General features: G+C 38.6%; 2 protein-coding genes across 8 annotated transcripts in view; one reads left to right on the top strand and one right to left on the bottom strand.

The window, feature by feature from the left end:
- Positions 1 to 2,957, bottom strand: part of homer (protein) — a 651,652-nt gene extending 648,695 nt beyond the window's left edge. Inside the window, exon 1 of one of the 6 annotated variants that reach the window (XM_090371489.1) lies at positions 2,837 to 2,957. In XM_090371489.1, the coding sequence (XP_090227615.1) occupies positions 2,837 to 2,862 (26 nt within the window). In that variant the 5' untranslated portion in view covers positions 2,863 to 2,957. The remainder of the gene's footprint in view (positions 1 to 2,836) is intronic. The other 5 variants (XM_090371481.1, XM_090371470.1, XM_090371505.1 and 2 more) reach the window with 5 other exon arrangements.
- A 75-nt stretch (positions 2,958 to 3,032) lies between these two features.
- tgo (Aryl hydrocarbon receptor nuclear translocator homolog tgo) overlaps positions 3,033 to 26,360 on the top strand; it is a 535,800-nt gene continuing 512,472 nt past the window's right edge. For both annotated transcript variants that reach the window (XM_090371458.1, XM_090371450.1), the window contains exon 1: positions 3,033 to 3,207. In XM_090371458.1, the coding sequence (XP_090227584.1) occupies positions 3,165 to 3,207 (43 nt within the window). In that variant the 5' untranslated portion in view covers positions 3,033 to 3,164. The remainder of the gene's footprint in view (positions 3,208 to 26,360) is intronic.

Here is a 26,360-nt window from a genome sequence, read left to right as displayed (position 1 = left end):
CTAAGCACAGGTTTTGAGAACAAATGGTGAAATTCCATCAGAACTTGGAAATTTCTTGGCATCAAGATTGTTCAGAATTCTTCTAATGTCCTTATGTCAGAAGACTGCACAAAGCATTGAAAAGAATGTGTTCAGTATGGTATAAAGTGATTTATCAAGTTCATCGTTGCAAGATTTAGAAGAAAAGCAGGATGCAAATAAGTTAGTTTCATCTTTAGCTGAGGAGTAATCAAACCATCAGGTTGTAACAAAGATGGAAATATGGGTATACAGAAGTTGCAGCCATTAGCTTGGCTAGTGTTCAAAAGGCTGTACTACTGTTTGGACAATAAGCAAGTTTCCTAATCAGCCTGTTCAAAATTGAGCCACAGCTTTATTTTACAACTGTTGCAAGCTTTAATGTGGGCATAAAATGAAGCTAGAAATAAGGATACAAGGCTCTCAATCATTAGGTCCTTCCTATCATGTCTGGGCAGAATTGCAGACTCGAGGATGGTTTGACCTGACTGCTGACATTTTTGCAGCATGTCCTTATACTTTTGGTGTAAATATTCAATACATAATCATATTTCCTTTAGTTCCCTTAAGAACTGAAAACTATTTTGTAACATCCTTAATCTTTGCACCTAGCAGATATACTCTGATTCAATTCCATCTGTCTTTTTTACAGAAAATTTTCGTAGAAAATGCATCTTCAAATTAAATTACCTCATTTTGAACCAGATGCAGCATTTGGCACCTTGTGAAGTTTTTAGGGCCAAGTCAGTCAAACGTACATGACTTAGCACTTTACTGGGCAACTGAGTATCTTCAAAGCCCTCAGTTTTAATACTTTCTAAGGCATCTACTCACTTCCTCAGTGCTTTATCATTCTACCTATCCCTATTTTAAGTTTTCTGCATTTCCTACATTGGCACATAAAAATGTATCATCACCTTCATTTACAGTCAATGAACTGTAATAACATGGGCTCACACTGTCCAACAGACCATAGTTATAAGCCAGCAGGCCATCATCCACTATTTTTCATGTTTTTTTCCTATCTCATGCATCCATCTCCTTAAGAAAGCCATTATAGAGAACAAAATTGTGAATAGAAAGGTCCAAACATTACAAAGAAGTATTAAAAATGGGCTGTCATAGATTTTCACGCCAACTGCAACCAATCTCAATTCACGGCATTACATGAACATCACAACAGTGATCTCACAGTAAAAATTTCTTAAGTTCAACACAGTATGATTTTAATGTAGTGTTCATATGAGTTTTATTTTAGCTACCGCTGCACTGTTCTCATAGAATCTACATTAAATGTATCATTAAATACCATGACATTGGTTAGTAAAATATATAATCTTCTTGAAGTCATAAATGAAAGACTGTGCTAGAAACTTTGACAAATCTTATTCAAGTGGAGTTATAAATTAAACAAGAAAATTAAACGATAATCACCCGAAAGATATCAAATGTCTACGCTGGTCATTACTACCAAATGATAATAATAAATAAATGATTAAATTAAAATAATAAATGATAGAAACTGTTTTCAGAGTTTGCAATTTTTAACATATTTTTATAACTGCAGCAGTGACAACTGTTATGTTTGTTCTTCTGGCTTTAATTTTTAAGATATCCTAAGGTGTTTTGTTCGTTTTTTCACCCTGTGCTCATCACTCTATAATTGATAAATATTTAATGATAATGCACATGACTAACATTCAGCTTCAATAAGAGTAAAAAAAACAGCAAAAGAAAATGCTGTAATAAAATAAAGTGCTTCCATGTTAAACATCTGTTGGTAACAGTTCCTAATGTATCCAAACTGACAAAATGTTGTCTACCAGATGTTTACATCATTAGTTACGGAACAAGAACAAAAAAATCCCATGCTGCAAACAGAAGGGTTAAGACCTTAGACAGATATCCCAGGGCAATATTGCGTTTTTCATTGGCATATATAAAAATCTTCAAATTCAAAATTTTGTGCCATAGATGTCTAGAATTTTTTTAAAAATTCTGCATAATGTAAAAATTAGAATGTTATTTTTCTCAAAAATTAATAAACATATTAATGTTTTATTGCAACATTTCTGTACAACTGCATTATAAAAATTCCTATAAATTAAATGCCCATTCTCCTCCAAATGTATTGATTAAACTTAAGTAACATTTTTTTTTCTATGTAGCAATTTTACCTTTGCATATATATACCTCACCCTCCTGAAATCTGTTGAGACTTTTAAATGCAAGTAAAAAATCACTAAGTGATTAAACGGAAGCAATTTTTGTGCATCCGGTTGTAAATGTGTTGGGAAATTCAGTTCATCACAGATGCCAATTTGAAATTCAGCCTTGTGTGGTCAAATTGTAACACTTTTTTTAATTAACAAAATATGCCGAACTGTATTTGGAACTCACCCCTTGATGAATTTAGTGAAATAATTCCCCTTATTTTTACATTCTCTTCCGCTACATCATTTAATAAATTGAAAGGTGTAACAATTAATGATTAGATGTATATGCTGTAAAATGTCGATAAAACTCAAGTTATAATCTCTCTACTAATATTTCTGCGCCAGAATAACAACATATTTTCAAAAAAAATAAACTAAAATAAAATACTTTATACTTCCAGTAATAACCTGAAGAGATTCGCGACCGCATGAGATGTACAAGTAAAATTACTTCTAGATCTGTAGCTTCAACCGGGAATCGCTGTAGTTACAATGAAATTCCCTGATTTCAATTTATTTTCACTGTTTTATTGAAATTCCGTTTAAAGTTTATCTTATGGTGCAAGAATATAATTAAATGGCTGGACTTTGAACTAACTTACCCCATTTTGGCACTTTCTTTAGTCATTTATGCATGGGATTATACTCTAACTTGCGATGGGGCTGTTTACTCTTCCCCGTTTCATGGGAGCCATAACAATGTGGGAGGACCGGAAATCGATGTGCTACGCATGCTCTGTTCGACCTTTTGGCAATCTCGTTCAGCAGACGAGATTTTTGACCATCATGTGTGTTTTGGGTTGTTGACAAGAAAACGAGGATTTTGGACAGGTTTAATTTTACGTTATAAATAATACAGAAGTGATGTGCCCCAGTCTAGATTAAACAGGGTGCAAATCTTATAAACGAATTTTAATTATTGATAGTGTGATGGCTACAACCACAGCTCCAACACCTTCTCAACCTCTTCCAGGTAGGCCTACGTTGTAACCGAGGTCATAAGAAGTCCGATTTACAATTTTTTCCCTGTGTGTGTTGACCTTGAATTAATCAGATTTTCCTGTATCATGTATTTTTTTGTTTGTTAAAAGTAGAATAAACCCACACGAGACATGTTTCCCGTTTCAATACACCATTCATATTTCGTTGTGTATCTATTTGTATTATTCTTTCCTCCATTGATAATATAGTGAACTTGAAATGTAGGGTATGCTTTTCGATCTTTAGTGAAAGTGAATAATATATATATATCGTAATTTAAATTTCTCATCCGGCTGTCGCTACAGTTATTGCTTGTATTTTTGGCGAATTTCGTGATTGCTATTTACCACTTCCCTCTCCTGGGAAGTGGCAAATGCATTATACTGTCATTGAGGACATTTTTGTTTACATATAAAGAAGTAAAAGATCAAACAGCAAAATGATAAGAGGAATGACAAAATGCTGAAGTATAGCTAAACCCTCACCAACTCTTAAATATTAGAATATATTATGCAGTATACCATACTATTTACAGTCAATCTCACCAATCCAATGTTTCTCATAATTAAAAAAAAAAAAAAAAAATGTAATGATGTGATCAGTGGTGGATTAAGGATAGTTGGGGCCCCTAGGCAAATTATATTTGGGGGCCACCCAAAAAATAATAATAAAAAAAAAAGAATAAAAAATAAATAAAAGTTAGGTGGCAAATAAATGAAATTTCGTACTTTTGAATTTTTTGCTTAAATTAAGCAAGATTTTTATGATGTTTACTGAAAACATTAATCTATTTTAGAACACTATAGGAAAATGTCTTGGCTTGAGGCCTCCAAAAGCCTGGGGCCCCTAGGCACGTGCCTCATTGCCTTAATGGGTAATCCGCCACTGGATGTGATGGGTTAAGGTAATCCACTAAAATACTTCTTGCCCAGTGTTTCTTTTATCTTAAAAAAATTATATGCTTTGTAATCTACTAAGCCGTTGGATTATATGATGTTTATCAGATACGTAATTATTAGTATTAGCTTATGCAGCATTATCCAAAAAAAAACCTTCCACATTACCTGGCCATTCCTTCTAATAATATGTCTAATCCTTCCTTAAATTTATTCATGCTACCAATTTCCACAACACCAGATGATTGATTATTGTTCCAATTGGCTGAAAGCAAATTTTTGCACATCTATCCTATAACAACCCATTTTCAATTTAAATTTCCTAAGTGCAAGAGGATAGGCAGTATCATTAATTTGATTTTGGCTGTAGACATGTTTAAGCAAATTGAATATGACAATAGCTACTTGGACAGTGTTACTTTTAGTGGCATCAACGTTTCTTGTTTGCAGAACGGTAAATGGGCACACACATAGAATACAATACGTGGAAATCCCACGTATTGTTTGAGAGAAATAGCTCCAAGTTGAACATGCTTTAATAATACTGTTAAAAAAATTAAACTTTTTTTTTCCATTGCATCTAAGATAAAAACACTTATCTAAACAGATTTGCTTGCTAATTTCAAATGTTCTCAGTTTTATTCTAGTTTGGTATAGCATTTGCAGCATTAATGTTTACAATATCCGTACATGTGCATTAAGACAGTTTTGTTAAAAAACATATGAAATTGGTTAAAGTTACAATTTTATCATTTTTACAGTTTAAACCTAATACATGTTTTACATATAGATAAAATAATGAGGTATATGATTCCTTTGGTATGCTTTGTCTGGAATATCATGGTACAACATCCAGCAGTAGTCTGACAACATATATTTGTTCCAGAAAGTATGGTAGTGATTTTCCATTGACTTGATGAAATGATTCTCCTTCCCCATTGCTTGCTTGTGGTTACCCAAAAAGTTTCCACAGTCCCATTTGAAAGTCTGTCATACTTTTAGTTCTAATACATTGAGGTATTTTTCAAGGCTTTCATTTTATTTTATTTCATTAAGGCAGAGAGTAAATGATGCTGGAGATTTGGATACAGCCAGTTGTGATATTCTATGTTCTTGTCTTGAACAGCCTTAGTGCATTACTGGAATATCTTGGTTGAGATTAAAGGATGCTAGTTCAAGCTAGAATAAGAAATAAATGAATTCCACTCTACAAGAGTAGTTCACTGTCAGAATTTGAGTAAATATTAGATTCAGACAATTTAAAATTGTAGGCAAAGCATTGAAATGAATAGCAATCAATAGATCATCCAGTTTCACACTCTTGTAATGAAGCAAAATTAATAATGGCCATCAGACGGAGATTCCATTGGAAATAGATCATCACTAAAGTTGTGGTGTGAACTGTAATTGAAGGAAACGATCAAGAGTGTTAGGTGTGTGTTTGGTTAGGATTGTGTGTTGTTCTAGTAAGTATATGAATAAAATGAGTTTTGTTAGTAATAGCAAAATTATCAGCATCTCAACAAGCTGAGTCTACACAACCAGAAAATTGAAAATTTTATATAACCATTCCAAGACATTACGTAAGCACAAACCTTACATTAATAAGGAGGAACACATATTATAGGTTAAAAAGCAGTAATTTAATTGTATGGCTTGAGGATACTCTGAGTTCCATCCTGCCATTATATTGTTAGCTAATTAGGATAACATCACGACTCCACCCAAGAAACACATTAGCATTAGTACAGGCATTTGATGCTAGAAAGCAAGTTTATGCAGCATCGGCCAAAAAAAAAATAAATAAATAACCACTTCACCCCTCTGTTCATTCAAAATACCTGTCCAGCTGAGCCTTAAACTTATTTAGGCTATCAACTTCCACGACAAGGGATGGAAGTCTGTTCCACCAACCAACCACCCGCTGGCTAAAGGGAAATTTCCGGACATCTATCCTACATCTGTCTTTCCTCAATTTGAATTTATGCCCTCTCAGGTGATTATTCTGAGCAAGAGGAAGAATCCCATCAGCATTGAGCATGCTCAAACCATTCAAGGCTTTATACACCTCTATCAGATCACCTTGCTGGTGCCTAGTCTCCAGACACTGTAATTTGCAAAACTTAAGCCTTTCTTCGTAAGAGCACCCCTTTGTTCCATTCACTAATCTTGTTGCCCTTCTCTGTACTCGTTCCAGCAGCTCTACATCCTTCTTGAAATGAGGCCTCCAGACCTGTATACAGTACTCTAGGTGTGGCCTGACCATTGCCTTATACAAGGGAATAATCACTTCCTTATCCCTGCTAGAAAAATTCCTATATATCATTGACAATACACCATGAGCTACTCTTGCAGCCCGTCTGCACTGCTCAAACAACTTCATATCTGCCTGCACAACAACCCCCAGGTCCCTTTCATTCTCTACCACTGTCAGTGTAGTACCACAGAGTTGATACGTTTCTCTGGGGTTGCTGTTTCCCATATGTAGTACTTTACATTTGTCAATGTTAAACTTCATTTGCCACCTCTCAGCCCATCTGCTCAACCTCTTCAGATCCTGTTGCAGCAGCATAGTGTCAGTAGTGTCCTTGACAACCCTGCCAACATTCATATCGTCTGCAAACTTGGATATTAAGCTTGATATACCATCATCAATATCATTTATAAATACAGAAAACAATAATGGACCCAAAACTGAACCCTGAGGGACTCCACTAATAACATTAGTCCACAATGAGCAGTGTCCATTGGTTATCTAATGAACTAATGAGACTCGTAATAGAGAAGAAAAATGCATGGGATGCATGTAAATTATCAAGCGACTCAGAAGCCTATGGCGGATATAAGCTAGTCTGTAATGAGGTCACAAAGGAGGTTAGGCAGGCGAAGGCAGATTACGAGAAATCCTTGGCAAAAGATGCTAAGAAAAACAGCAAGGATTTCTTTACTTATATAAACTCTAAAAGGAAGGGGATGAATCTGATTGGTCCACTTGACATCGATGGTTCGACTGTTGATGATCCTGCTCAGATAGCAAACAAACTGAATGAGTATTTTGCGTCTACATTCACACATGAGGAATTATTAAGGTTTGAAAATGGCAGAAGGTTATCAAATTGTAGCAGGATACTTAATGATTTTGTAATAACTGAGAGCAAAGTGGAGGAGAAATTGTTGAAGTTAAACATAAGAAAGGCACCTGGGGTGGATGGGATCTATCCAGTTATATTAAAGGAGACGGCAAAGCAACTAAGCAAACCCTTAGCCATAATTATGAGAGCATCATTGGACTCAGGGGAGGTTCCCATGGACTGGAGATGTGCAAATGTATCCCCAATTCACAAAGTGGGATTGAAGGGTGACACAAGTAATTACAGACCAGTTAGTTTAACTTCTGTTCCCAGTATTATAATGGAGTCACTGCTTAAAGATGCATTGCAGAATCATCTAGACAAGACTGCAGCAATAATTCAGACACAGCATGGGTTTGTTAGGGGAAAGTCTTGTCTGACAAATTTGATAGGATATTATGATGTGGTTACAAAGGAACTGGATGCAAAAAATAATTTTGATATCATATATTTGGATTTCAGGAAAGCTTTTGACACTGTTGCGCATGGAAGACTATTGTACAAATTGGAGCAGAATGGTATTAAGGGTAAGTTGCTACAATGGATAAAAGCATGGTTAAGTGGGAGAAGACAGAGGATGGTAATCAATGGGTGCTGCTGCTCGTGGACTAATGTTATTAGTGGGGTCCCACAGGGTTCGGTGTTGGGTCCACTGTTGTTTTGTATATTTATCAATGATATTGATGAAGGTATATCAGGCTTAATGTCGAAGTTTGCAGATGATACAAAGGTTGGCAGGGTTGTTAATGACAGTAATGGGAGTGTGCTACTGCAACAGGATCTAGATAATTTGGGCAGATGGGCTAAGAAGTGGCAACTGAAGTTTAACCTTGACAAATGCAAAGTACTGCATATGGGTAGAAGTAACCCCAGAGAAACGTACCAACTGTGTGGTACTACACTTAAGGTGGTAGAAAATGAAAAAGACCTGGAAGTAATTGTGCAGTCAGATATGAAGTTTTCTGAGCAATGCAGACAGACTGCCAGGGCAGGTCACGGGGTTTTATCAATGATATATAGGAATTTTGCTAGCAGGGAGAAGGAGGTGATTGTCCCTCTGTATAAGGGAATGGTCAGGCCACGCCTTGAGTACTGCGTACAGGTCTGGAGGCCTCATTTTAGGAAGGATGTAGAATTACTTGAGCGTGTACAGAGAAGGGCAACAAGATTGGTGAGGGGAATGAAGGGATCCTCTTACCAAGAGAGGCTTAAGTTCTGCAAATTGCAGTGGCTGGAGACTAGGCACTTGCGCGGTGATCTGATTGAGGTGTTTAAGGCCTTGAATGGGTTGAGCACGCTGAATTCTGATGGGATCCTTCCACTTGTTCAGATTACGAACCTAAGGGGGCATAAATTCAAATTAAGAAAGGACAGATGTAGAATAGATGTGCGGAAATTTGCCTTTAGCCATCGGGTGGTTAATTGCTGGAACAAACTTCCATCTGTCGTTGTGAAAGTTGATAGGTTGAATAAATTTAAGGAGGAACCGGACAGGCATTTGGAGAGAATGGTGTGATATTTTTTTTTTTTTTTTTTTTTTTTGGCTGATGCTGCATAAGCTCATACACTTGCTTTCTTGCATCACATGCCACTACTACTACTATTACCACTCTCTGTCTTCTCCCCCTCAATCACCCCTTTATCCATAGCAGCAATTTGCCTCCAATGCCACACTGCTCCAATTTGTGCAGCAGTCTTCCATGTGCATCAATATAAAAAGCCTTTCTATGATCCAAGTATATAATATCAAAGTTATTCCCTGCATCCAGTTTTTTTGTGACTGCATCATAGTATCCAATCAAATTGGTCAGGCAAGACTTCCCCTTGACAAAACCATTCAGTGTCCTAGCTATAATTGAAGTCTTGTTCTAGATGATCCTACAGTGCTTCTTTAACCAGTGCCTCCATTAATTTTCCAGACACAGAAGTTAAACTCACAGGTCTATAATTACTTGTGTCAGCCTTTGATCCTCCTTTGTGAATTGGGGTCACATTTGCACATCTCCAGTCCATGAGAACCTCCCCTGAGTCCAAGGAAGCTCTCGTAATTATGGCTAAGGGTTTGCTTATTTCCTTTGTTACCTCCTTTAATATAACTGGATAGATCCCATCCACCCCAGGTGCATTTCTTGTTTTTATCTTCAACAAATTCTCCTCCACTTTACTCTCAGTTATTACAAGATTCTCTAGCTTACTTCCAGAGTTGAATACACCTCTGGCATTCCCCTCACCGAATAACTCCTCATGTGTGAATGTCGATGCAAAATATTCATTTAGTTTGTTAGCTACCTGAGCAGGATCATCAACAGTTGACCCATCGATATCAAGTGGACCAATCTGATTCATCCCCTTCCTTCTAGAATTTACATAAGTAAAGAACTCTTTGCTGTTTTTCTTTGCATCCCTTGCCAAAGATTTCTCGTAATCTGCCTTCGCCTGCCTAACCTCCTTTGTAACTTGGCTACAGATCAACTTGTATCTATCATAGGCTTCTGTGTCACATGTTAATTTGTATGTATCCCATGCATTTTTCTTCTCTGCCATATGTCTCATTAGTTCATCTGACATCCGTTTAGGCCTAAACCTTGAACAATATTTCTTAGTTGGTATATAAAGCCTAGTAGCTTCCAAGATAAGTTCTTTGAATGCTTCCCATTTTGAATTTGCTGTTGGTAACATCATCAGTTGGTCCCACTGTATAGAATTTAAATACTGTCTCAGTCCATCGTAGTCGCCTTTACGAAAGCAATAACCCTTCCCTTTACCCCTAATGTTAGTTACCTCTTTGAGTAAATCCCACTTCAGCACACTGTGATCACTGCCACCTAGTGGTTCATTTATCTGCAGATTCTTAATGCATGAAGAATCACTACTGATAATCAAATCAAGAGTATTACTCCCTCTAGTTGCCTCCCGAACATGCTGATGTAGAAAACAATCATCCAATAAATCCACAAAAGCCTTGCTAGTGTGTGAGTGACCAGCCCCCAAATTCCAGTCAGTATCTGGGAAATTAAAATCCCCCATTATAAGACTCTCTGATTTACTGGCAAACTCTATTTCCCTGTACAGTTTCTTATTATACTCATCAGAGTCATTAGGCCTATAGCACACTCCTACTCTCAATTTTGATCTCCCAATGCTTTTGTCACACCAAACTGACTCGACAATGCACAACCAGCGATGTCGACTGGCTTCACTTCCTTGGATTTTATGTCTTTCTTAACTAATAGCATAATCCCTCCTCCCTTCCTATCCTGTCTATCCTTTCTGTAGACATTGTACTCCCCAAATTCCAGTTCTGCATTCCTTATATCTGTGTGACACCATGTCTCTGAAATCCCAACAATATCTGCCTTTGATGTTTTGAGCATTAGCATTAGTAGAGGCATTTGATGCAAGAAAGCAAGCTTATGCGGCATCAGCCAAAAAAAAAAAAAAAAAAAAAAAAGCACTTCCACTTCACCCCTCTGTTCGTTCAAAATACCTGTCCAGCTGAGCCTTAAACTTATTTAGACTATCAACCTCCACTACAAGGGATGGAAGTCTGTTCCACAACCAACCACCCGCTGACTAAAGGCAAATTTCCTCACGTCTATCCTACATCTGTCTTTCCTTAATTTGAATTTATGCCCTCTCAGGTGATTATTCTGAGCTGGAGGAAGAATCCCATCAGCATTGAGCATGCATTGAGCAATACCTCAAATTCATCAAATTTATTTACTCAACTTCTAGCATTGGTGTACACGCAAGTATACATATGCACCTGTTCTTTTTCTTAGCTACCCTAACACAACCCATGTGTTTACTTGTACCCCAATGATTCCCAGCAGTCTCTGAAATATCCTGCATCTTATTTTCCAGGCTACATGACAAAGAATACTAAAATTCAATATAAACAAAGTTTTTGGAGACACGAAAATTGCTATGTTAAAAGGAGGGAAGCAAAACTAGGAATTTTGTAATGCAACTTATGCATCACTTGTTCACTTTGAGTTTCATGTCACAAGACTGTGTGAAGTTTCATGTTAAATAGTTCCTGTTTTGATTACCCTTTTTCTAATAGAAGAATTTTTCATATATCCTTAAAAACACATTACAGCCACAAAAATGTGCAACTGCTGAAATATTAGCAGACCTTTCTGGAACAGGACATGATGTAGTCAAGGATGTCTTTGTGTGTGTTAGGTGTAGAGTGTGTGTGTGAACAAATTAGGCACCACTCAGCATTCTGATGGACATCTATGTAGAGTTTGAAGAGTAGGGTAGATGCCCTCGAAGGAATTAAAATGGGAGCCCATCAAGCTCTCAGCTGCCTGACTCAATGCCAGAGTGTTCACTTTTCTGCATCAGGCAATGCACCAGCAATCTTCTATGTAGAATGTGCTGGTCCCACAGGAGGTAGCTATTGTCAGTGACTCTGTTGTCATGGAAATGACAACAGATTAGGGTGCAAGATTAGGGTGCAAGAATAGAAATGACAACAATTTAGGGTGCAAGAATATTTGCTGATGCTATCGAGGCAGTGTTAGGTGGGTCGGAAAACTGCTAGCTTGGGGGGAGACAAAGACCAATAGATTGACAGTAGCCACTGGCAGAGGTGAAAGAGATTCTTGCACTGCTTCTATTAGAATGAGCAGAAGCCGGAAAAACAAGATGCATGGTATTTCAGAGACTGCTGGGAGCCATTGTGGTACAAGTAAACACATGGGTTGTGTTAGGGTAGCTAAGAATAGAAACAGGTGCAGGTATACTTGCGTGTACACCAATGCTAGGAGTTTAGTAAATAAATTTGATGAATTTGAGGTATTGCTCAAAACATCGAAGGCAGATATTGTTGGGATATCAGAGACGTGGTGTCACACAGATATAAGGGATGCGGAACTGCAATTTGGGGAGTTCAACGTCTACAGAAAGGATAGACAGGATAGGAAGGGGGGAGGTGTTATGCTATTAGTTAAGAAACACGCAAAAACCAAGGAAGTGAAGCCAGTCGACATCGCTGGACAGTGCAGTGTGGAGTCAGTTTGGTGTGACATAAGCATTGGGAGATCAAAATTGAGAGTAGGAGTGTGCTATAGGCCTAATGACTCTGATGAGTATAATAAGGAACTGTACAGGGAAATAGAGTGGGCCAGTAAATCAGAGTGTCTTATAATGGGAGATTTTACTGGAATTTGGGGGCTGGATACTCACACACTAGCAGGGCTTTTGTGGATTTATTGGATGATTGTTTTCTACATCAGCATGTTCGGGAGGCAACTAGAGGGAGTAATACTCTTGATTTGATTATCAGCAGTGATTCTTCATGCATTAAGAATCTGCAGATAAATGAACCACTAGGTGGCAGTGATCACAGTGTGCTGAAGTGGGATTTACTCAAAGAGGTAACTACCATTAGGGGTAAAGGGAAGGGTTATTGCTTCCGTAAAGGCGACTACGATGGACTGAGACAGTATTTAAATTCTATACAGTGGGACCAACTGATGATGTTACCAACAGCAAATTCAAAATGGGAAGCATTCAAAGAACTTATCTTGGAAGCTACTAGGCTTTACATACCAACTAAGAAATATTGTTCAAGGTTTAGGCCAAAATGGATGTCAGATGAACTAATGAGGCATATGGCAGAGAAGAAAAATGCATGGGATACTTACAAATTAACACATGACACAGAAGCCTATGATAGATACAAGTTGATATGCAACCAAGTTACAAAGGAGGTTAGGCAGGCGAAGGCAGATTACGAGAAATCCTTGGCAAGGGATGCAAAGAAAAACAGCAAAGAGTTCTTTACTTATGTAAACTCTAGAAGGAAAGGGATGAATCAGATTGGTCCACTTGATATTGATGGGTCAAGTGTTGAGGATCCTGCTCAGGTGGCTAACAAACTAAATGAATATTTTGCATCGACATTCACACATGAGGAGTTATTCAGCGAGGGGAATGCCAGAGGTGTATTCAACTCTAGCAGTAAGTTACAGAATCTTGAAATAACTGGGAGTAAAGTGGAGGAGAAACTGTTGAAGATAAACACAAGAAAGGCACCCGGGGTGGATGGGATCTATCCAGTTATATTAAAGGAGGCAGCAAAGGAAGTAAGCAAACCCTTAGCCATAATTATGAGAGCTTCCTTGGACTCAGGGGAGGTACCCATAGACTGGAAATGTGCAAATGTGACCCCAATTCACAAAGGAGGATCAAAGGCTGACACAAGTAATTATAGACCTGTGAGCTTGACTTCTGTTCCAGGAAAATTAATGGAGGCACTGTTTAAAGACGCACTGCAGGATCATTTAGACAAGACTTCAGTTATAGCTCAGACACAGCATGGTTTTGTTAAGGGGAAGTCTTGCCTGACCAACTTGATTGGATACTATGATGCAGTCACAAAAGAACTGGATGCAGGGAATAACTTTGATATTATATACTTGGATCTTAGAAAGGCTTTTGATACTGTTGCACATGGAAGACTGCTACACAAATTGGAGCAGTGTGACATTGGAGGCAAATTGCTGCTATGGATAAAGGGGTGGTTGAGGGGGAGAAGACAGAGAGTGGTAATCAATGGACACTGCTCATCGTGGACTGATGTTATTAGTGGAGTCCCTCAGGGCTCAGTGTTGGGTCCATTATTGTTTTCTGTATTTATAAATGATATTGATGATGGTATATCGGGATTAATGTCCAAGTTTGCAGACGATACAAAGGTTGGCAGGGTTGTCAAGGACACTACTGACACTATGCTTCTGCAACAGGATCTGGAAAGGTTGAGCAGATGGGCTGAGAGGTGGCAAATGAAGTTTAACATTGACAAATGTAAAGTACTACACATGGGAAACAGCAACCCCAGAGCAACGTATCAACTCTATGGTACAACACTGACAGTGGTAGAGAATGAAAGGGACTTGGGGGTGATTGTGCAGGCAGATATGAAGTTCTCTGAGCAGTGCAGACGGGCTGCAAGAGTAGCTCATGGAGTATTGTCAATGATATACAGGAATTTTTCCAGCAGGGATAAGGAGGTGATTATTCCATTGTATAAGGCGATGGTCAGGCCACACCTAGAGTACTGTATACAGGTCTGGAGGCCTCATTTCAAGAAGGATGTAGAGCTGCTGGAACGAGTACAGAGAAGGGCAACAAGATTAGTGAATGGAACAAAGGGGTGCTCTTACGAAGAAAGGCTTAAGTTTTGCAAATTACAGTGTCTGGAGACTAGGCACCAGCGAGGTGATCTGATAGAGGTGTATAAAGCCTTGAATGGTTTAAGCATGCTCAATGCTGATGGGATTCTTCCTCTAGCTCAGAATAATCACCTGAGAGGGCATAAATTCAAATTGAGGAAAGACAGATGTAGGATAGACGTGCGGAAATTTGCCTTTAGCCAGCGGGTGGTTGGTTGGTGGAACAGACTTCCATCCCTTGTGGTGGAGGTTGATAGCCTAAATAAGTTTAAGGCTCAGCTGGACAGGTATTTTGAACGAACAGAGGGGTGAAGTGGAAGTGGTTTTTTTTTTTTTTTTTTTTGGCTGATGCTGCATAAGCTTGCTTTCTTGCATCAAATGCCTCTACTAATGCTAATGCTAAATGGAACCATTAGAAAGACACAATATGGCCCTAGCAACCTATGTGTCGTTAAACATAACAATAACAAGTGGGAAATATATTGTGCAAAAATGATAAGTGGAATAGGACCAGGTCATGTCTGCCACTGGCAAAATTTGGTGACCTAGAGCAGATATCATCTTTTAAGAGCACAAAAGGTGATATTGTTATACACATTGGCAATAATGACATTAAGAATAGGAGATCTGCGGACTTACTTAACGAGTACAGATCAATTTTAAAAAAGAGTTGCAAGATAGGTTTAAATATGAAAGTTTCTGCCCAGACGTTTTTGTGAAATTCCTCACAGCAGTTGTAGTTTTAGGCAACTGTTCAAGAGCTGCATCATGATGATTCCATATTCTTATTGGAAACTGGGGATCTCTACCTGCTGCAGCCTCAATTGTCATTCAGTTATGAAGACAAAAGATGGCAACATAGTACAACAACCAATCAAACATTGTCATGATTCCTGTCCTGAAAAAGCAGAAGCAAAATGAGGCAATACATGAGAGTAGTTAGTTCTACTCCTCGCACTGTGATGGGGAATGTGTTGTCAGAGTTCAGTAACGATGTATTGTTCCATGTGCCCAAACAATCAACCCTTGCGAGAAATCATCTCAATCACAGAAAAGAGACAGTCACATGCATAATCCAACAACAATAAATTTTTACATTCCTGAGAAGTACCGTCAACTGATACTTTATGATTCAGGGGTGGATGATCCAGACAGAATTCTGGTTTTAGATGATAAAGGACCCTTGTTTGAATTGAACAAACATACAATTTATGGAGATGGAATCTTTGATAAAGTTCCAAACATGTTTTACCAACTGTATACATTCCATGCCAAAGTGGGTAACTCATATCCACCATGTATTTTCATTTCATTACAGAAAAAGAACTTGGATACTTGTAATAGAATGGTTGAAATCATGAAGCTGTTGGTTCCAAATCTGGTGCCTCAAAAGATTTTAGTGATTTTGAGAAGGCTTGCACAAATGCAATGAGGATTTCCTTTCCACACGCTGAGGTCAAAGGGTGCTATTTCCATCTGTGTCAGAGTCTCATCAGGAAATTCAACAATGTTGGCTTGAAGACTGAATTTGAAACTGATATAAATATAAAACTCAAGCTAAAGTCTCCTGTTGCATTAACCTTTGTCCCATCCATGGTGTGAGGAGTGTCTTTGATGAGCTTGCCGCCACATTTACAGACGAAGATAGCTATAATGAGTGCTCACGTACTTCTTTTCCACATACATTGAGGGTGCAGCAGGTAGAGATCCCCAGTTTCCAATAAGAATATGGAATCATCATGATGCAGCTCTTGAACGGTTGCCTAAAACTACAAACTGTTGTGAGGGATTTCACAATGAACTTAATTCCCTATTGCACTGCAGTCATCCCAGCATGTGGTTTTTGTTTGACGGACTAAAGAGGGACCTGGCTTGCCACAGATTGACACTGGTTAATGCAAAAGCAGGTCGTCTAGAGGTGAAAGTGAGAAGATATGATGCACTGCATGACTTAGCATTAGCAAAGGCACATGATGAAAGAAAGCAAGCTTATATAGCATCAGCCAAAAAAAAAAAAAACCCTTATTTCACCCATCCACTCACCCCAAATGTTTGTCGAGTTCTGCTTGAATCTATTTAAACTATCAACTTCTACAACAACAGATGGAAGTTTGTTCCAGCAATCAACCACCCGCTAGCTAAAGGCAAACTTCTGCACATCTATCCTACAACCATCTTTCCTCAGTTTTAATTATGCCCTCTCAGGCGATTATTCTGAGAAAGAGGAAGAATCCCATCCACATTAAGCATGCTCAAACAATTCAAGGCTTTATACACCTCAATCAGATCACCTAGCAGGTGCCTGGTCTCCAGACACTGTAATTTGCAAAACTTAAACCTTTCTTCGTAAGAGCAACCCTTTGTTCAATTCGCTAATCTTGTTGCCCTTCTCTGTACTCGTCCCAACAGCTCTACATCCTTCTTAAAATGAGGCCTTAAGACCTGTATACAGTACTCAAGGTGTGGCCTGACAATTGCCTTATACAAGGGGATAATCACCTCCTTATCCATGCTAGAAAAATTCCTGTATATCATTGACAAGACACCATGACCTACTCTTGCAGACTGTCTGCACTGCTCAGAAAGCTTCATATCTGGCTGCACAATTACCCCCAGGTCCTTTTCATTCTCTACCACTCTCGGTGTGGTAACACAGAGTTGATACGTTACTCTGGGATTACTGCTTCCCATATGTAGTACTTTACATTTGTCAATGTTAAACTTCATTTGCCACCTCTCAGCCCATCTGCTCAACTTTTCTAGATCCTGTTGCAGAAGTGTACTGTCATTAGTGTCATTAACAACCCTGCCAACCTTTGTATCGTCTGCAAACTTGGACATTAAGCCTGATATACCATCATCAATATCATTTATAAATACAGAAAACAACAATCGACCCAACACTGAACCCTGATTGACTCCACTAATAATATTAGTCCATGATGAGCAGTGTCCATTGATTACCATTCTCTCTCTTCTCCCACTCAACCATCCCTTTATCCATAGCAGCAGTTTTCCTCCAATGCCAAACTGCTCCAATTTGTGCAGCAGTCTTCCTGGTGCAACAGTATCAAAGGCCTTTCTAAGATCCAAATATATGCTATCAAAGTTATTCTTTGCATCCAGTTCCTTTGTGACTATATCATAGTATCCAATCAAATTTGTCAGACATGACTTCCCCTTAACAAACCCATGTTTGTTAAGGGGAAGTCATGCACATCTCCAGTCCATCGGCACCTCCCCTGAGTCCAGGGAAGCTCTCATAATTATGGCTAAGGGTTTGCTTACTTCTTTTGCTGCCTCCTTTAATATAACTGGTTAGATTCCATCCACCCCAGGTGCCTTTCTTATGTTTATCTTCAACAATTTCTCCTCCACTTTACTCTCAGTTATTACAAGATTATCTAGCTTACTGCCAGATTTGAATACACCTCTGGCATTCCCCTCCCTGAATAACTCCTCATGTGTGAATGTAGATGCAAAATATTCATTTAGTTTGTTAGCTACCTGAGCAAGATCATCAACAGTTGAACTTTCGATATCGTGGACAAATCAGATTCATCCCCTTCCTTCTAGAGTTTACGTAAGTTAAAAACTCTTTGCTGTTTTTCTTTGCATCCTTTGCCAAAGATTTTTCGTAATCTGCTTTCACCTGCCTAACCTTGAGTGCTGCATGCAGGTCTGGAGGCCTCATTTTAGGAAGGATGTAGATTTGCTTGAGCATGTACAGAGAAGGCAATGAGATTGGTGAGGGGAATGAAGGGATCCTCTTACCGGGAGAGGCTTAAGTCCTGTTAATTGCAGCAGCTGGAGACTAGGCACCTGTGAGGTGATCTGATTGAGGTGTATAAGGCCTTGAATTGGTTGAGCACACTGAATTCTGATGGGATTCTTCCACTTGTTCAGATTACGAACCTAAGGGGGGCATAAATTGAAATTGATGAAGGACAGATGTAGAATAGATGTGCAGAAATTTGCCTTTAGCCAGCGGGCGGTTAATTGCTGGAACAAACTTCCATCTGTCGTTGTGGAAGTTGATAGGTTAAATAAATTTAAGGAGGAACTGGACAAATATTTAGAGGGAATTGTTTTGTCATTTTTTTTTTTTTTTTGGTTGATGCTGCATAACCTCATACGCTTGCTTTCTTGCATCACATGTCACAACTACTACCACTACTACAACTTCCTTTGTAACTTGGTTACAGACCAGCTTATATCTATCAGAGGCTTCTGTGTCACATGTTAATTTGTATGTATTCCGTGCATTTTTATTCTCTGTTACATGTCTAATTAGTTCATCTGACATCCATTTAGGCCTAAATCTGGAACAGTATTTCTTTGTTGGTAAGAAAAGCCTAGTAGCTTCCAAGATTAATTCTTTGAATGCTTCCCATTTTGAATTTGCTGTTGGTAACATCATCAGTTGGTCCCACCGTATAGAATTTAAATACCGTCTCAGACCACTTTAGTTGCCTTTATGAAAGCAAAAACCCTTCCCTTTACCCTTGATGGTAGTTACCTCTTTGAGTAAATCCCACTTCTCCAATCAAACTAGAACATTTTATTTCCTGTAATTCCCTTACAAACATTTACATCCAAATATTCTATTTTATCAAAAGTTTTATATCAAAAGTTATATTAAAATACATCATCTATATGATGTATAGAAGTAGAAATAAATATATAAATTCAATATTTTGTTGCATTTTGAAATATGAAATAATTTGTTTTTTGTAAACTAAAAATAATGTGAGCATTCTTCTGTGGTAGAATTTATCCATGTGAGCATTTATCTGTGTGGGTATTTTTCATGTGAGCATTTATGACAGTAAGTTTTTTTTTTTTTTTTTTGTGCGGAATTGTTGTGTGGGCTTTTTTCATGTGAGCATTTGTGACAGTGAGGTTTTTTTTTTTTTTTTGTACGGAATTGTTGTGCAGGCTTTTTTCATGTGTGCATTTATCTGGTCACTGAGTCCAATATATTGGAAAGGTTGAGCAGATGGGCTGAGAGGTGGCAAATGAAGTTTAACATTGACAAATGTAAAGTACTTCACATGGGAAACAGCAACCCCAGAGCAACGTATCAACTCTGTGGTACTACACTGACAGTGGTAGAGAATGAAAGGGACCTGGGGGTGGTTGTGTAGGCAGATATGAAGTTCTCTGAGCAGTGCAGAAGGGCTGCAAGAGTAGCTCAAGGTGTATTATCAATGATATATAGGAATTTTTCTAGCAGGGATAAGGAGGTGATTATTCCCTTGTATAAGGCAATGGTCAGGCCACACCTAGAGTACTGTATACAGGTCTGGAGGCCTCATTTCAAGAAGGATGTAAAGCTGCTGGAACGAGTGCAGAGAAGGGCAACAAGATTAGTGAATGGAACAAAGGGGTGCTCTTACGAAGAAAGGCTTAAGTTTTGCAAATTACAGTGTCTGGAGACTAGGCACCAGCGAGGTGATCTGATAGAGGTGTATAAAGCATTGAATGGTTTGAGCATGCTCAGTGCTGATGGGATTCTTCCTCTCGCTCAGAATAATCACCTGAGAGGGCATAAATTCAAATTGAGGAAAGACAGATGTAGAATAGACGTGCGGAAATTTCCCTTTAGCCAGCGAGTGGTTGGTTAATGGAACAGACTTCCATCCCTTGTCGTGGAAGTTGATAGCCTAAATAAGTTTAAGGCTCAGCTGGACAGGTATTTTGAACGAACAGAGGGGTGAAGTGGAAGTGGTTTTTTTTTTTTTTTTTGGCTGATGCTGCATAAGCTTGCTTTCTTGCATCAAATGCCTCTACTAATGCTATCCTTTTAAAAAAATTGCATACACGCTTTGCAGTGAGGGTGAACCTTAATTTGTTTTTAAATATCGATGGCGGTTGGTTGACATGGGCTTGTGAGCAGGCTGTCTACTCCATAGGCCTATCCGCAAGAGCACACATTTCATGGTGTTCTCGGAAACATTTCTCTGTGTGCTCTGATTGTAGTCTGCCATTAATTGAGGAATTGTAATCTGTCTTCCCAAACAGCATGGGCCAAACGCTGTTCACCTCAACTGTCAATAACCTTCCTGCCCTGTCATGTTGGATGGTTATGTTTCTCTCTTTGGACCATTCCCACCAGTCAGTGAGATTGGTGAAAGGAACAGAAGGATGGTCTTACCAAGAAAGGCTTCAGTTCTGCAAATTGCAAGCAAGACTGACTCAGAATAGTGGCAAATGAAAACACATGCTCCTTGCTAGCAGGGATAAGAAGGTGATTATCCCATTGTATAAGGTAATGGTTAGGCTGCATCTTAATTACTGCATATGGGTCTGCCTCAATTTAGGAAGGATGTAGATTACCTATTGCTGGAATGGGTGCAGAGAAGGGCAACAAGATTGGTGAAGGGAACAGAAGGGTGGACTAACTAAGAAAGGCCTTAGTTCTGCAAATTGAAGCTTCTGTAGACTAGGTACCTGCAAGGTGATTTGATTGAGGTGTTTTGAGGCCTAAATTGCTGATGGCATTCTTCCTCTTACTCAGACCATGAGGGGATATAAATTCAAATTGAGGAAGGACTAACTAAGAAAGGCCTTAGTTCTGCAAATTGAAGCTTCTGGAGACTAGGTACCTGCAAGGTGATTTGATTGAGGTGTTTTGAGGCCTAAATTGCTGATGGCATTCTTCCTCTTACTCAGACCATGAGGGGATATAAATTCAAATTGAAGAAGGATAGTTGCAGGATAAATGTGTGAAGGTTTGCCTGCAGCCAGAGGTTGGTTAATTGTTGGAACAAACTTCCATCTGTTGTTGTTGTGGAAGTGGGTAGTTTGAATAAATTCAACAAAGAACTAGACAGTTTATTGGAGTGGATGGACAGACAATGTGGGAACTTTTTTTTCCCCCCCTCTCTGGCTGATTCTTTCTTACATCATTTGCCACTACTAATACTAAAACCACATCTTCACTATGGCAACCCTTAAACAGCTGACGATTCCTGTGGTTGCTGAGGTGCTGTCCCCGCCTTCCTAGCGCTGCAAATCATTCCCCGTTCAAACTGTCTGGGTTTTTTCTTTCTTCATTGCACAGGCTTTATACTGATGAACTCATAGGTACTACCCATGCTGTGCTGGTCAGTGATGCCATTCCTAGCTGCTGTGTGTTGCACTAATGTTTTTTGTTTTGGGCTAATGAGTGTAGTTAAATAAATATATATTTAAATAAATTTATCCTGCACAGCAAAATGCTGTCGTCCAACACAAAATACCTATTGTCGATAACTTGTCGGGAATTTTGTAAAACAGTTAGGTTGGATTGCAACAGGGTGTCTAACAGAAGCAAAAGTTGATGATGTTGTACAGAGTTATCATCTTCTTAGGGTGCAAAAGGTAACAGGGTGTCTACCAGAAGCAAAAGTTGATGATCTTGTAGAGCAGTTATCATCTTTTTAGGGTGAAAAAGGTGATTGTTGTACACACTGATATTAATGGTATTAATAGCCAGAGATCTGAGGACTTACTTAACAATTACAGGACAATATTGAATAAAAGTGGTGAGTTAGGATTAAATTTGAAAGTGGCTGTAATTTTGCCCAGACACAATCAAGAAGCACATGATGAGAGCCTTTAATATATGCTTAAATATATTGGGGGTGGGTGGGTAATACACTGGCTAATAGATTAAGAGCAGTGGCAAGCTGAGGTAAAAGTGATTCTGGCACTGCTTGTATTGGGACAAGGAAATACATGAGATTTGTTAAAGTTACTAAGAGCAGAAACATCTGCATATATTCTTGAATGTACACCAATGTTAGGAGTATAGCAAACAAATTGAAGATTTGATGTACTAGTTAGATCATCAGATGTAGTCATTGAAGTGTAATTGGGACATGGTGCCACTCAGACAAAATGGATGCAAATTTGAGTATGGTCAATACAGAGTATATGGAATGGACAAGGTCAGTATAGTTCCTCATTATATTCATCAGATGTTTGCCTATAACACACTCCTATTCTCATATTTCTTTTCCCAGACTATATCACACCAAACGTCTGAATACTGCTCTGGCAACCAATATTGATACTGCCTTAGACTGTAAGTGCTTCTTAACCAAGAGCATAACTTTCTTGGACCATCAAGTTGCCAAGGGAGTTATACTCTTGGGCTCTTGGCTAAGAAGCACTTATAGTTTAAGACAGTTTTGATGTTGGTTTAGACCTAAGTGGATGTCCATGCAATAAAACTGTATGGAATGATTATAAATTAGCAGAGTACACCAAAGCCTACAGTAAGTACCAACTAATATACAATCGAGTGGCCAAGAGAGTTATGCAAGCTAAGGCAGATTGTGAGAAGTCTTTAGCTGAGAATGCAAAGAATATTTTTCTTATGTTAATATAAGAAGCAAAGGATGGAATCACATTGACCCAGTAGATATGAATGGCATAAATATTAATGAACCTGTTCTGGCTACCATCAAACTGAATAAATATTTTGCATCTGCAAAAGAAGTTTTTAGAGTGGGAACACCAGGACAGCACTGAATTATAACAGTGAGCTGTTGTGATTTTAAGATAACTGAGAAGGTTTAAGAGAAATTGTTGAAGCTATAAGTAACTAGGACACCTGGGGTTGATGGGATCTGCTCAATATTAAAGGAAGCAGCAAAAGAAGTAAGCAGACCTTCAGCCATAATTTTAAGTGCATCTTGGATTTGGAGATTCATGTGCAGGTGTCTCACAGAGGAGGATCAAAGGGTGATGCGAGTAATTACAGACCTGTAAGCTTGACTTCTGTTCCAGGGAAAACAGTGACATTAGTGGTTAAAGAATAATGCAGGATCATCTAGATCATCTATTTGATTAGCGCATAACCAGGAATCTGGTTATGCACTAATCAAAGCTTGGATTTGTTAAGGAGCAGTCATGTCTGAGAAATCTGATTGTATGCTGTGATGCAGTAACAAAGGAACTTGACATGTACTTAGATTTCAGAAATGCTTTTGATACTGTTACACATGAAAGACTGCTGTGCAAATTGGAGCAGTACAGCATTGGGAACAAGTTATTACTAATGGATAAAGGGATTGTTGAATGTGAGAAGACAGACTGGTTACCAATGGGCACTGCTCTTTATGGACTAATGTTATTAGTGGAGTCCCACAGGGTTCATTGTTGTTTTGAGTATTTATTAATGATAATGAATTAAGGCATACCAGGCTTATGTCTCTAAGTTTACAGATGATACATAGCTTGTCAGGCTGATTAATGGTGGTAATCTGGGTACTTCAACAAGATCTGGAAAATTAAGCAGGTAGGCTGAGAAATGGCAATTGAAAGTTTAACATTGACAAATGCAAGGTATACTATGTATGAGTAGCAGTAATCCCAAATTAGCACATTAACTCTGTGGTGCCCCACTGAAGGTAGTTGAGAATGAAAAAGACATGAGTAGATTGTGCAGTCAGACATGAAATTTTCTGAGCAGTGCTGATCGGCTGTGAAAACAATGGCTTATGGGGTTTTGTCAGTAATATACAGGAATTTCGATAGCAAGGATAAGAAAGTAATAATTCCATTGTATAAGGAAATGGTAAAGCCATGGTTTAAGTGTTATATACAGGTCTGGAAGCCTCATATTAGGAAGGATGCTGATCTGTTGGATGAGTGCAGAGAAGAGCAATGAGATTAATTAGAGTAATATTAGTCTAAGCTACTCTTGCCAAGAAAGAATTCAGTTGTGCATATTGCAGCATCTGGAAACTAGTGATCTACAACAAGATCTGATCAAGGTGTATCAGGATTTCACTCAGAATGGATTCACTAAGCTAAATTGATGCCATTTATACTGTAGCTTAGACAACATATTAAATTTAAATTGAGGAAACATGATTGTAGGATAGATGTGTGTGTAAAATTTCTTTTAGTCAGTCAGAGGGTGTTGGCACCAACTTTCATATGGTGTTGTGGGTAATTTGAATAAATTTAAGGAAGAATTACAAAAATTATTAGAGGGACTGGTGATGTGGAAATTTTTTTTTTTTTTTTTTTTTTGGTTGTTGCTGTATAAACTTGCTTCCTTGAAACAATAAATATTTAAGGTTTTTATAATAATAACTTTTCGAACACAACTTGTGTTTTATTATTAACAGATTTTTAATACAAGTTTACATTATTTTGCATGCATGGGTATATATGGGGAAATTAAAAGAAGAAAAAAATGTCCTGTTTATACGCCAGCACAACCACTAGGTTTGAGCAGTATATAACTAATCATTAACTGTATTTAGTAGTTATCTGGTCTTCCACCACAGTAAACTTAGTAGTGGCAAATTATGCAAGAAAGCAAGCTTATACATTATTAGCCAAAAAAAAAAAAGTACCCGCCCACTTCACCTGTCTGTTCCCTTCTAACAGGATGTTTCACGACAACAGATGGAAGTTTTTTCCAACAATCAACTGCCCACTGGCCAAAGGAAAACTGTGCTACTGTACTCTCATTAACGATTCAGCTACTAATAATTTTTAAATGAATATATAATTATAATTGGTCCTTGAGGTTGTCACAGACATTCTCTCATATATGCCAGACAAGCTGTACTTGCTACCTGGAAGTCTAAAACGCTGATGGAACTGATATTCAAGTGACACTCAAGTCGAGTGGACCCAATTTCAACAAAGTCCAGACGGTCTGTGTCAGCCAAATCCTCTGCTTGCACCTTCACAATGGTGGGACTGTTAGTAATCCTGGGTATAACCTCCATGCACAAGCACGCGGTGGGTGAAGTCCGGACGGTCTGTGTCAGCCAAATCCTCTGCTTGCACCTTCATGATGGTGGGACTATTAGTAATCCTGGGTATAACTTCCATGCACAAGCACACGGTGGGTGACCACCCAGGTGTGAACCAATGTAGGCAGAGGGTCGAGGTGTGGCGCCCACACCACATGAAGAAATGCTGCCCCTCTGTGTTACCAGGCAGTACTAGGTGGTAGATGACTCTCATCAACCAGTACAATACCACCACTTTGCTTATTGTAGGCTTGAAGTGGTGGAACCCATGTTTAGTCTCCAGAGCTAAGTTCCTGTCAACCCTTCCCGATCTCTTCCATCATGCAGTATGACTGATGACTTTTGAGGTTATGATGAACATCGTGGCGAGATCCAATCTTCCTTACATTACGAGGGTACAGCTCTAAAACAGTGTTCGCAGGCCAGCCGCTAGATAGTACACTGGACCAAACCAGTTGGTAACTCTCTAGGAGGCTTGCAGATTAGCTAGTGTATAATCTTGCTACCTCTACTCTGCCAGATAGTGACTGGAGGGAGTCAGAGTAGTGTGTATGCGGGGAGCATTGTCGAGGCCATGTTATGTCGAGGATCTGGGTATATTCTTACCACGTGTACGCCATATCCAAAAATTTCATAACTTCATACAGCATGTCCCACCCATTTTTTCTTACTATTGAATACACCACGAATCGTCAAAGTAATAGAGCAAGCTTATCTGCGAAAAGATCTAAATCTCCCAAAAACTTCCTAATTGATTTCACAAATATACATGTTCTCAATTCTAATCTCAACGATGTCCATTTCCATTTGCAGTCTGCCAAACCCCATGTACTTTTTCTGACAGAATCTCAGTTATCGGTTGATTCAACTACTGCTCATCTCAGTTGCCCAAATTATTCACTGTATAATTCATTTTGCCTCAAAGGTGGTACTTGTGCATATGTCCGTTCCGATATTCCCTTTCAGAGACTTCATAATTTGGAATCTCTTCTCTTCAGTCTTCTCTGGCTTAAAATCTCTCTACCTCATTGTGTCAAATTCATCTGTTGTCTCTACCCTTCTTCCAACTCCACTAATCACTTGGAACAATTTGACTTCCTCTCTTTGCAACTTGACTTTCTCCAGTCCAACTTTCCTAACAGTGAGGTGAATTTCCTTGGTGATT

The sequence above is a fragment of the Mastigoproctus giganteus genome, chromosome 1 (assembly GCF_048544385.1).
Source record: "Mastigoproctus giganteus isolate SK-2022 chromosome 1, ASM4854438v1, whole genome shotgun sequence".
NCBI classification, from domain to species: Eukaryota; Metazoa; Arthropoda; class Arachnida; order Uropygi; family Thelyphonidae; genus Mastigoproctus; species Mastigoproctus giganteus.
The sequence above is the reverse complement of the archived record's forward strand: the minus strand, read 5'-3'. Positions and strand labels throughout refer to the sequence as shown.